Source organism: Leucoraja erinacea, chromosome 14 (assembly GCF_028641065.1).
Source record: "Leucoraja erinacea ecotype New England chromosome 14, Leri_hhj_1, whole genome shotgun sequence".
NCBI classification, from domain to species: Eukaryota; Metazoa; Chordata; class Chondrichthyes; order Rajiformes; family Rajidae; genus Leucoraja; species Leucoraja erinaceus.
The window spans coordinates 24088629-24100813 of NC_073390.1; the positions used below are offsets into that span (position 1 = coordinate 24088629).

Sequence of the window (12185 nt, forward strand, 5' to 3'; positions counted from 1 at the left end):
TTTAGTGTGTCTCGATACATGTGCCAATAAAGTAATCATACAGCGTGTAGACAGGCCCTTTAGCCCAACTTGCCCACAACAACCATCATGCCCCATCTACACTAGTCCCACCTGCCTGCGTTTGGCCTGTACACCACTAAACCTATCCTATCCATGTATATGTCTGAATGTTGCAATAGTACCTGCCCCAACAACGTCCTCCAGCAGCTCATTCCGTACACCCACCAATCTAAGTGTGAACAAGATTACCCCTCAGGCTCCTATTAAATCTCTTTCCCCCTCACCTTAAACCTATGTCCTCTGATTCTCGATTCCCCTACTCTGGGCAAGAGTCTCTACCCTATCTATTCCTCTCATGGTTTTGTACCCCTCATCCTGTTTTACTGTTCATGTTCTCGGGATATCTAAATCCAAATGTTATTAGTTATTTATGCTATGATATCGGTTGGAAGCTGCATACCAAATCTTGTTGCGCTTATGTGCAATGACAATAAAATATATTATTATTATTATTATTATTATTATTATTATTATGATTATTATTATTATTATTATTATTATTATTATCCTGCCTTCCAAGAAATACAGTCCTAACCAACTTCTCCATATACCTCAGGCCCTCGAGTCCTGGCAACATCCTTGTAAATCTTCTCTGCACCCTTTCCAGCTTGACAACATCTTTGCTATGACGTGGTGCCCAGAACTGAACACAAAACCGTGGCCATGCCAATGTCTCATGCAACTGCAACATGACCTCCCAACTTCTGTACTCTACATGGAGATTTAGAGAATCCTACCCAATGTGTCACCTCCAGCCCTGTCATTCCGTGCTGGATTAATCCCACATTCCAGCTTGCTGTCCCTGCTTAAATATTCTGAGAGAGGCTCACAAGGCAATTCATTTGAAGCCATGGAGTCACACAGCACAGAAACAGGCCCTTCGGCCCAACCTGCTCATGCTGCCCACTCTTTGGTCTCCTTATAACTAACACCCGCTTTGGTAGGTTTCAAAACGCTTCTGGCTTCAATGTTTCAATAAATTGTGGGAGGGGAGGTTGGGCATGTGAATGGGGGGAGCCAAGGCTGCTTGTTTCATTTATCAACACGGTCTCGTCTCTCTGGGCTAATTCACTTTCTCTGTTGATTTGGCGCTTGGGGCTAAAGGATGGTGTGGACATTAAGTTCGTTAAGGACCTCGTGAATCAATTCCTCTCCAATTGAAGTTTCAGCTTTGGGCGGCACAGTGGTGCAGCGGTAGAGCTGCTGACTCACAGCTCAGAGACCCGGGTTCAATCCTGACCTCGGCTGTTGTCTGTACGGAGTTTGCACGTTCTCCCTGTGACCACGCGGGTTTCCTCCAGGTGCTCTGGTTTCCTGCCACATCCCAAAGACGTGCGGGCTTGTAGGTTAATTGGCTTTGGTAAAAGAGTAAATTGTCGCCAGTGTGTAGGAAAGTCTTTGTGTACGGGGTGAACACGGGCTGGCGTGGATGAGCTGAAGGGCCTGTTTCTGCGCGGCATCTCTAAAGTCTAAAGCTGCAGTTTTATAAATATTGATGAAAGTATTATAGGTGAATATAAGACAGCGTTGATAGGTGAGCATAATTATAGAGACTCTCACCAGAGCGGTTTGATTGTATTTTGATGGATGGTAAATACACACAGCTGGAGGCTGTGATGATCAGACACCAAACAAAAATATCATTCAACTTCTTGCCTATGATCTAAGCAGCCATCCAAGTTCACTTATCCAAAATTACCTCTCTACCTTTCACATTTAATGTGCTATCTCCTTCATCTACCCTGGCCTCCCAGCAACGTGACTTGCACCAGACCCAGCAGAAACCTTCTGCTGTGGGAACACATTCTAATCAATCAGAATCTTTATCCCAGCGTGGAAACGTTAAAGACTAGAGGGCGTATATTTAAGGTAATGGGGACAAAGTTTAAAGGAGATATGAGGGGAGAGTTTTTTTTTTACATAGAGAGTGCTGGGTGCCTAGTGTAACCTGGCATCGTGTTCGCCACGGACATTGGGGGCCAAAGCTGTACAGTTTTATATTCTTTGTTCATCAGTTATAGAGTCCTACAGCACAAACAGGCCCTTCGGCCCACCTTGTCCATACTGACCAATATGTATCTTTATCTAAATTAATCTCTTTTACCTGCATTGGGCCGGTTGCCTCCAGCGCTCTTAAAGATAAGGCTCTTAAAGATAGCGGAGGCAGGGGATATGGGGAGAAGGCAGGAATGGGGTACTGATTGGGCCGAATGGTCTACTCCTGCACCTGTTGTCTATTGATCCGTGTGAACTTCACGCAGTTGCAGTCTCCCTCCAGTTAAATAATAAACCAACTTTTAAATCCTCATACCAAAGTGGAAGGTCTCGAAAAATAGGAATGGTGAGATGGGGAGAGAGAGGGAGAGACAGGGAGTGTAGGGAGGAAATAAGGAGGAAAGGGGAGGGAGGGAGGGAGAGGGAGAGAGGGTGGGAGTGTGGGTAACAAAGACAGAATGAGGAAAGGGATAGGGGGGGGAGGGAGAGAGGGGGTAGGAAACATTGAGAGAAAGGGAGAATGAGAGAGGGAGAGAGAGAAATGAGAGATCCAGGAAAGGCAGAGGTTCAACAAAGGGAACAGAAATAAAGACAAGGGAGGCACAGACACAGGAAGGAGAAAAAAGAGGGAGCGGGAGAAAGGAGAGAGAAAAGGGGAAAGAGTGGAGGAGGAGGGGGGGGGGGGGGGGAAGCCCATGCCTGATGTGGCACACAAACAGCAAGATCAATTAATGAATAGCAACCAGGTGATAGCAACCAGCCTCCAAAACTCATTAATAGGCATTTATATTTGTACGCTGCTCGCTGCACCCTTTAGCACCGTGTTTATTACAGGTAATGGAGATTCATTCACCAATCTGCCCAGAGTACACACTTGCCATTGTTCCCAGCTGATGCCCACTCTGGCTCCCAACAAACCGTGAGAGTGCCCGCTCTTCACTCACTCCTACAGTGATATTGTGTCCATTTACAACCTGTACCCCAGTGTTATACAGCGACAGACCCATCCCCACTAGTAATGTACCAGTTCAAATGACATAAACATTGTTACAGTGGACATGTCAGTGGCCGTACCTGCAGCCGGCAGCAGTACTGGGTGGCCGGGGCGAGGTTGTGGATCTCGAAGGATGTCTCCATGCCACTGTAGACGAGCTCCATCGAGTCCTCCGTCTCTCCCCATTCTAGCCGGTACTCCGAGATGTCAGGGCCACTGCTGTCTGGGTTCTGGAAACACAGGGGACATCACTGAGGGACAGGTACACGGAGACTTCCCGCACGTCACATGTCAGTGCCTACAAAGGCTGGAGGACGTCTAGGAAAGGCCACTCTTCCCCTCTACTCAGTATACTGGTCCACACTTGATCGTACAATGGGCGTTGCCCTTCCCTTGCAACCACTGTTGTATAAGGTCACGAGGGGAATAGATAGCAGCACAGTGGCGCAGCGGTAGAGTTGCTGCCTCACAGCATCAGAGACCCGGGTTCAATCCTGACCTAGGGTGCTGTCTATGTGGAGTTTGCACTCTTTCCATGTGACTGTGTGGGCTTTCTACAGGTGTTTCAGTTTCATATCACACTCCAAAGGCTAATACACTAGGGTAAATAGTTTCTAGTGTGCAGGATAGTGCTAGTGTACGGGTGGTCACTGGTCACCACGGACTTGATGGGCCGAAGGGCCTGCTTCCATGCTGTATCTCTAAACTAAACCAAACTGAACTAAACTAAACTAAAGGTAGGGTACTTAAGAAATGCGCAATCTTTTACTCAGAGTAGAGGAATCAAGAACCCACAGGACATAGGTTTAAGGTGAGAGGGGAAAGATTTAATGGGAACCTGACGGACACCTTTTTCACTCAGACGGTGGTGGGTGTATGGAACGAGATGCCAGGGAAGGCAGTTTAGGCAGGTACTATATTACATTTAATAGACTTTAGACTGTAGAGAGAGAATCACAATCAATCACAATAATACATTATTAGCCAAGTATGTTTTGCAACATTTCAGGAATTTCATTTGCCAAGTCAGTCATACAAATAAAAAGCAACGGAACACACAAAACACATTTGAACATAAACATCCACCACAGTGACTCCTCCACATTCCTCACTGTGATGGAAGGCGAAAAAAAGTTCAATTTCTTCCCTTTTGCTCTCGTGGAAGCAGCATGCCCTTTGGCCCATTGGGTCTGCGCCGACCAGCTAGTACTAGTACTAGTATAAGCACTGGTACTTATCCAACACACTAGGGACGATTTACAGAAGCCAATTAACCTACAAACCTGCACGCCTTTGGAGTGAGGGAGGAAACCGGGGCACCCGGAGAAAACCCATGCGGTCACAGGGAGAACGTACAAACTCCACAAAGACAGCACCCGTGGTCAGGATCGAACCTGCGTCGCTGGAGCTGTGAGGGAGCAACTCTACCGGTGCGCCAATGTGCCCTCATTGTACGATCAGTGTTGATCGCCCTGTTATAGGATGGATGCCATGAAGCCGGAAAGGGTGCAGGGAAGATTTACGAGGATGTTGCCAGCACCTGAGCTACAGAGAGAGGTTGGGCAGGCTAGGATTTTGTTCCTTGAAGCACAGAAGTGTAGTCTTTCCCGTGACTGGATAGCGTACAAGGAAAAGCTTTACGCTGTACCTCGACACACGTGACAATAATAAGTCAAACTAAACTATTGGCCCTGACTTACCTCCCAGCTCACAAGTACACTGGTGATCGATGTGCAGGAGAGGGTGGGTGCTTTACACTGTACTGGTGGCCCTTCTGCCGTGGTGAGGTCCGTCACTTCCGAATAGGATCCGTACTGTCGGGATGCAGAGCAAAGTCCATGAGGAGGGAACGAGGGGGAGACCCCAGGTTGACAGATTATGACCCGCAGACCGAGAGGGGAGGGAGGGTGAAATCTCCAGCATGGTTTAAATAAGAATAAAATAGCAGGGGTTGTGGATCCCAGCGGTTGGGTCCCACAGTGGTGCGGCAGGTAATGCTCCACTGTGCCAGGTTCAATCCCCACCTCCGCCACTGTGTGAGAGCAGTGCCGGATTTAGATGAAGAGAGGCCCTAAGCTGTTCCACTTGTGAGGCCCCCAACGACCGGACAGCCATGGCGGCCAAATCTCCCACAATTCAAAGCGAGGGAGAAAGTGCCCAGCGCCGACCAGTTGCCGTTGCAGTGCGCATGCGCAGGGCGGCCGATGATGTGCTGGCCGTGGTTGTGCGCATGTGCAAGGCGGCCTGCCGTGCCGGCGGATGAGGAGCGAGCGGAGCCCGGCGGCCCGGACACGGATAGCGGGGGGAGATGGAGAGAGAGAGAGATAGAGAGGGGGGCCGCCCAGAGTTGAACGGTAGGTGTTCTGCCTTGGCCGGAGGCCCCCCTAGACCTCGAGGCCCATCAATTTTTTCGGGGGGCCCCCTAGAAAGTGGGGGCCCTAAGCTATAGCTTGTTTAGCTTATACGTAAATCCGGCACTGTGTGTGAGTTTGCTTGTGTTTGTGTGTCTGTGCCTGTCATTGTGGGTGTGTGTTTATGTGGGTGTCAGTGTGAGTGTGAGCGTTTGTGTGTGTCTGTGTGAGTGTGTGTGTGTTTGAGTGTGTGTGTGTGTGTGCGCGAGTGTGTGTGTGAGTGAGTGTGCGTGTGCACACGAGGGTGTGTGGGTGTGAGCGTGTGTATGTCTGTGTGGAGTATGCACGTTCTCCCTGTGACCGCGTGACTTTCCTCCCACAACCCAAGGCTGCGCTTAAAATGTGGGTTAAATGGCTGTTGGGAATTTGCCGTTAGTGTGATGGAAGGGGGGGGGTGGGTCCAGGGGAGATGACGGAACGTGGGGAGAATGGATCACGGGGAAAAATATGTGTGAATGGGAGCTGGTAGAGTCTCGATGGGCCGAATAATCTGCTTTGAGGTCATGAGGGGATCGTGGTAACATGGGATCCACTGGGCCTCTCCTTAGGGGCTGGCACGGACACAGTGGGCCGAATGGCCACCTCTTGTGCGGTGATCCTTCTAGAACAAAGCACAACCTCCAGATCTCCCAAAGTGTGTGGAGATGGAGGGGCGTGGGGTACGGGCTCCAGGTGGCCATTTGGAGAGGAGAGGCCTGTACGTTACAGGGAGATAGTGGGGGAAGAGTGGGGCAGAACCAGGGGAGGGGATCCATCGGAGAGGGGCAGCAGGGGCCAGGGATACGGAGTGAAGAGTGAGAAAGGGAGAAGGGGGGAGAGGGCAAGAGAGAGGGAGGAAGGAGAGAGAGAGTGAGGAAAAGGCCGAAAAAGAGGTAGAGAGAAAGCAGAGAGAAACAGATAGAGAGTGAGGTGAGAAGGGGAAGAGAGATAGAGATAGAGACAGGGCATGTGAGAGGGATGGAGAGAGGAGAGGGGGTGGAGGGAAGAGAGTGAAAATGGAGAGAAAGACAGAAAGAGGAGAGGGGGAAAGAGAGAGGAGAGAAAGGTGAGGAGAGAGAGAAGGAGTGTGAAAGAGGGATAGGAAGAGGGAGAGAAGATATAGATAGATATGCCATTTATTGTCACTATACATGTACAGTGAAACTGAAAGCTGCTCGTACTCAGTGCATACATACAATTTTACACAAAAAACAAGAAACAGAAAAACAAAACAGAAGGGAGATGGGGGGGGGGAATAGGTGCACAAATTCTACGGCGCTACATACATATATACATATATACAGATGGAAGTCCGTGTTGGGCGGTGTAGTCAGTGCATGTGTGGATTTGAATTTATTGTAGATATAATTCTCGGGAAGCAGCTATTCCTGAGTCTGTTTGTCCTGGATTTGATGCACCTATAGCGCCTTCCAGAGGGCAGCAGGTCGAACAGTCCAAACGCAGGATGGGAGCTGTCTTTGGTGATCTTCTTTGCCCTGCTAAGGCAGCGGGAGGTGTAGATGTCCATCAGGGAGGGGAGAGGGCAACCAATGATCCTCTGCGCTGTCCTGGTTACCCTCTGAAGCCTCTCCCTGTCTGCCATGGTGCAGCTGCCATACCATGCTGTAATGCAGTATGTCAGCAGGCTCTCGATGGACGAGCGGTGGAAGGTCAGCAGCAGGTTAGAGTCCAGGTTGTGCTTCCTGAGGACCCTCAGGAAGTGCAGCCGCTGCTGAGCCTTCTTGATGACCGCCGTCGTGTTGTCCGTCCAGGAGATGTCAGCAGCGATATGGACGCCGAGAAACCGGAAGGTGTTGACCCTCTCCACACACTCGCCGTTAATGTGTAGGGGGACTAAGTCGGTGCTGTGCCTCCTGAAGTCGACAATGAGCTCTTTTGTTTTCCTGGTGTTCAGAGCCAGATTGTTTTCTGAGCACCAGGTTGTCAACTTCAGGACTTCCTCTCTGTAGGCTGCCTCGTCTCCCTTTGAAATAAGTCCGACCACAGTAGTGTCGTCAGCAAATTTGACGATGCGGTTGTTGTTGTGGGCCGGACTACAGTCGTAGGTGTAGAGACAGTATAAGAGGGGGCTTAGCACACAGCCCTGTGGGGAACCGGTACTCAACCTGCGAGTGGAGGAGAGGTGGGGGCCAAGTCTCACAGTCTGGGGCCGGTTTGTGAGGAAATCCTTAATCCAGGCACATGTGACAGTGGGGAGGCCGAGAGTGACCAGTGAAGCAGAAAGGGAGAGGGAGAGAGAGGGGAGGAGGGGTGATATGGGAACGGGTGTGAGAGAGAGGGATAGAGGGAGGAGAGGGATGGAAGGGGGAGAGAGGGAGAGATGGGGGTTGGCAGGGGAAGGCTGGCACAAAGGCAGAGACTCACCCCTGCGTCACTGGCACCCCTCACCCTGAACCTGTAGGTGGTTCCCGGCACGAGGCAGCTGACGGAGCACTGGAGCTCGGAGCCGCAGTACACCTCCAGCGGCTCCAGACCCTCGCCACTCATCTCCACACTGTACTCACTCACCCCACTGGCCTCACCCTGCGGGGCACCTGTGGGAGAGAGGGAGGGAGGGAGAGAGGGAGGGAGAGAGAGAGGGAGGGAGAGATAGAGAGGGATAGATAGAGAGGGAGAGATAGAGAGGGAGAGAGAGATAGATAGAGGGAGAGAGAGAGAGAGAGAGAGAGAGAGAGAGAGGTAGAGGGAGAAAGGGAGGGGGGGAGAGATAGAAAGGATGAGGGAGAGCGAGAGAAAGTGAGGAGAGAGAGAGAGAGAAATAGATAAGGTAGAGGAGAGAGATGAGGGAAAGATGGAATGACAGAGAGGGATAAAGAGAGAGGATGAAAGAGGGAAGGAGAAAGGGGGAGGGTGAAGGTAGAGAAAAAAGGACAGAAAAATAGGAAGGAAGAGAGAGAGAGAGAGAGAGAGAGGGGGAAGGGGAGAGAGAGAGAGAGAGAAAAAAGAGAGAGAGAGAGAGAGAGAGAGAGAGAGGGGAGAGAGAGGGAGAGAGAGAGAGAGAGAGAGAGAGGGAGGGAGAGGGAGGGAGAGGGAGGGAGAGAGAGGGAGAGAGAGGGGAGAGGGATGGAGAGGGAGGGAGTGGGAGGGAGGGAGAGGGAGGAAGAGGGGAGAGGGATGGAGAGAGGGATGGAGAGGGAGGGAGTGGGAGGGAGAGGGAGAGGGAGGGAGTGGGAGAGGGAGAGGGAGAGGGAAGAAAAAAATTCAACTGACATGACTATTATTTTGCCAGAACCAACCACCTCCTCTCCACCTCCATCAACTACAAATACAAATGGCCTCCTGGAGACCACATCCCATCTCCTAGACCCATTCCATTCTGACCCTTTCCACCTGACAACTCCACCTGACCTCCTCCACCCACCATTATTATACAAAGCCAAAACAAAGAACTACAGATGCTGCTTTATACAAAGTGCTGGAGTAACTCATTGGGTCAAGCAGCATCTCTTGAGAAAAGTGATGGGTGATGTTTTGGGTCGAGACCCTTCTGCACATCCTACCGATTCTACCGACCTCAGATCTGGGATGTTCAATGAGCAGGTTGGGATTGTTATTGTCGTGTGAGTGAGGTCGGGTGCAGCAGGTTTTTTAGGGTGTTGGTGTGGGCACGGGACAGTCGGTATGGGGATGAAGGACAGAGAGATGTCTCCGTGTGTAGAGTTCCTCTCCAACCACACGGTCATCCCTCAGGGTCCATCCGCCAGGAGATGGGAGGGAGGTCCCCATGGTGCGGCCCATGGCTGGGGCTAGTGAGAAGTCTCCAGCTGACTCTGGGAGCCCAGGGGACGGAACCACTCCCTTGTTGATCACTTCATCTCCCCTACTCCAGAGACAATATGATCAGCCATGATCATATTGAATGGCGGTGCAGGCTCGAAGGGCCGAATGGCCTACTCCTGCACCTAATTTCTATGTTTCTATGTTTTCTATGACAAAGAGAAATGAAACCATGCTCTCCATGTTCAAGAATAGCTTCTTCCCGACAACCATCAGCCTCTTGAACACTGCACAACTCTAACTTCAATTATGAACGACAAATTGGTTTGGTTGCACTAAGGTCTTTGGGCTTGTTGCAATAGTCTTACAGCATGGAGAAAGGCCCTTCGGCCCAACAAGCCCATGTCAACCAGGATGTCCCAACTACACTAGTCCCACTAGCCTGCGTTTGGCCCATATCCCTCTAAACCTGCCTTATCCATGTATCTGTCCATGTGGTATTGGGTTTTTTTGTATAGAATTGTATTATGTTTTACTATTGCCTTTACAGGTCGGTATTGCTGCTGCAAGTAAGAATGTCATTGTTGGTACATCTGACAATTAAACACCAGATGTAGAAACAAGGAACAGCAGATTCTGGTTTGCACAAAAGGACACCAAGTACTGGAGAAACATCTGCGGGTCAGGCAGCATCTGTGGAGAACATGGATAAGTGAAGATTCAGGTTGGGACACTTCTTCAGCTTAAAAGGTCCCGACCCAAAACGTCACCCATCTACGTTCTCCAGAGATCTGCCTGGCCTGTTGAGTTGCGCCAGTACTTTGTGCCATTTTGTCAATTGCACGCTCATGACTCTCTTTGCCTCTTGAGGTCCATTCCGCTGTTCCTGACCATAACTGTGCGGTGGCGCTCTACCTTCCCCCCCACACCGGTCACGGGCCGGTCCCGGGCCACACTCCGGTCGGGAGACGGGACACTTACCCCACTCGATGTGAAGCTCCTTGTGATTGGGTTTGCCGAGCAGCCGGGGAGGTTGGCAGAGTCCGGGGGCCATACTCTGTGTGCGGACAGACAGACTACCTGAGCACTGCAGCGGAGGGGGAGAGAGTAGGACAGAGAGTTACTTTGGCCGAGGGTCAAGGGGGAGAAACCGCCGCAAATAGGCAGGGGTGGGACCGCCGAGGAAGGAGCCCCCCGCCCATAGATGGCCACTTTTCCACGTTAGAGACGCTGCGTGGAAACAGGCCCTTCGGCCCACCGAGTCAATCCTTGCACACTAGCACTATCCTACACACTGGGGAAAATTCTCAATTTTACAGAAGCCAATTTGCCTACAAACCCATATACGTCTTTGGAGTGTGGGAGGAAATCGGAGCCACCACAGAAAACCTATGCTGTTACAGGGAGAACGTGCAAACTCCACACAGACAGCCCCGTGGTCAGGATTGAACCCGGGTCCCTGGCGTTGTAAGGCAGTAAGTCTAACACTGCGCCACCGTGCGGCCCTAGCCAAACACCCAGCCGGACTGATATGTGGGGTGGGGTCCATGTTATCCACAGGTCTTGATCAAGGTATAGTCATTGTCAATCAACATCTAATTGTATCTATCAAGGTAAGACTCAGAGTGCCGGTTCCATCCTGACCAGGGCGCTGCCTGCATGGAGGAGTTTATATGTTCTCCCTGTGACCACGTGGGTTTCGTCCGAGTGCTCCTGTTTCCTCCCACACTTCAAAGATATGCGGTTTTGCACGTTAACTGGTTTGGATAAAGTATCCCTGGAGTGTAGGATAGTGCTGGTTGGCATGGACTTGCTAGGTTGAAGTGCCCATTTCAACACTTTATTTCTAAACTAAATGATACTAAATTAGGCTCCATAAATGCTGCACTTCTACTGTAGAAACTGCAGGTGCTATTTTACAAAGAAAATCACACAAATGCTGGAGTAACTCAGCAGGTTTGTTGGTTAATTGGCATTGGTAAGATTATAGATTGTCCCTAGTGTGCAGGATAGTACAAGTGTACAGGGTGATCGCTGGTCGGCGTTTCCACACTGTATCTCTAAACAAATCAAAATTAAATTGAAGGCTTGGTTCTTGGTCCTCCAAAATATTCCAAATGGAATTTAAACTGGAGGTGGTGGAGGGGGGACTTAAGCCAGAAAGGGTTATTGGGAAGAAAGAGCTACCTTCAATTTAGTTGCATCTGGTTGGGTAACTATAGTATGGAGATTATTCCATGCTTCAATTGTGCGGGGGCTAAACGCTACAAGGAAACGTTGGAGAAACTTGGAAGGCACAAAGTGCTGGAGTAACTCAGCGGATCAGGCAGCATCTGTGGAGAACATGGATGGGTGAAGTTTCGGGTCGGGACCCTTCTACGGACCGCTTCTATTCCAGGGCTTTAGGGTGACTTGGACATTTACCATCTCCAAGTCCTCGTCCTCCCACCCTAACCCACCCCACCAGCGGCGTTCTCCCACACTCCCTTCACCAGACCAGTTCTCAATGCTTTCTCAGGTTCTGTGGTGTTGGGGTGCGTGGGCACCTATTGGTGGTGACGTGCCTCGGGGATGTTGCGTGGAGGAGGTGGCAGGCACGCCCCGACCTACCTGGCTGTGACCGCCCGTACTGATACAACACGTCCTGAACCGATACGCGGTGCCCGGCTTCAGGTCCTCGCACACGTTCTCGTTGGACGCTCCGCTGTACACCACCTCCCACTGACTGCCTGCGGAGGGAGAGCGAGAAAGACACTGATGGCCCGAGTCCAAACACCACCCCTTCCTCACCCCACCCGGGGCCATAGAGAACATTATACCGCGATGCATCTCAGCATGGATTGGAAACAGTTCCATCCAAGACCGTGAAGAATTACACAGAGTGGTGGACGCAGCCCAGACCATCAAGCAAACCAACCCGTCCATCAACTCCATATACAGAGTGAAAAGCTTTTATGTTGCATGCAATCCAGTCAGCGGAAAGACTACACATGATTACAATCACGACA

General features: G+C 50.7%; 1 protein-coding gene across 1 annotated transcript in view; it reads right to left on the bottom strand.

Moving 5' to 3' along the window:
* Positions 1-12185, bottom strand: part of LOC129703414 (fibronectin type III domain-containing protein 3B-like) — a 149201-nt gene that overhangs the window by 17340 nt on the left and 119676 nt on the right. The window contains 5 exon segments of the mRNA XM_055645820.1: positions 3130-3279; positions 4750-4863; positions 7825-7994; positions 10159-10264; positions 11788-11906. Of these exon segments, the coding sequence (XP_055501795.1) occupies positions 3130-3279; positions 4750-4863; positions 7825-7994; positions 10159-10264; positions 11788-11906 (659 nt within the window).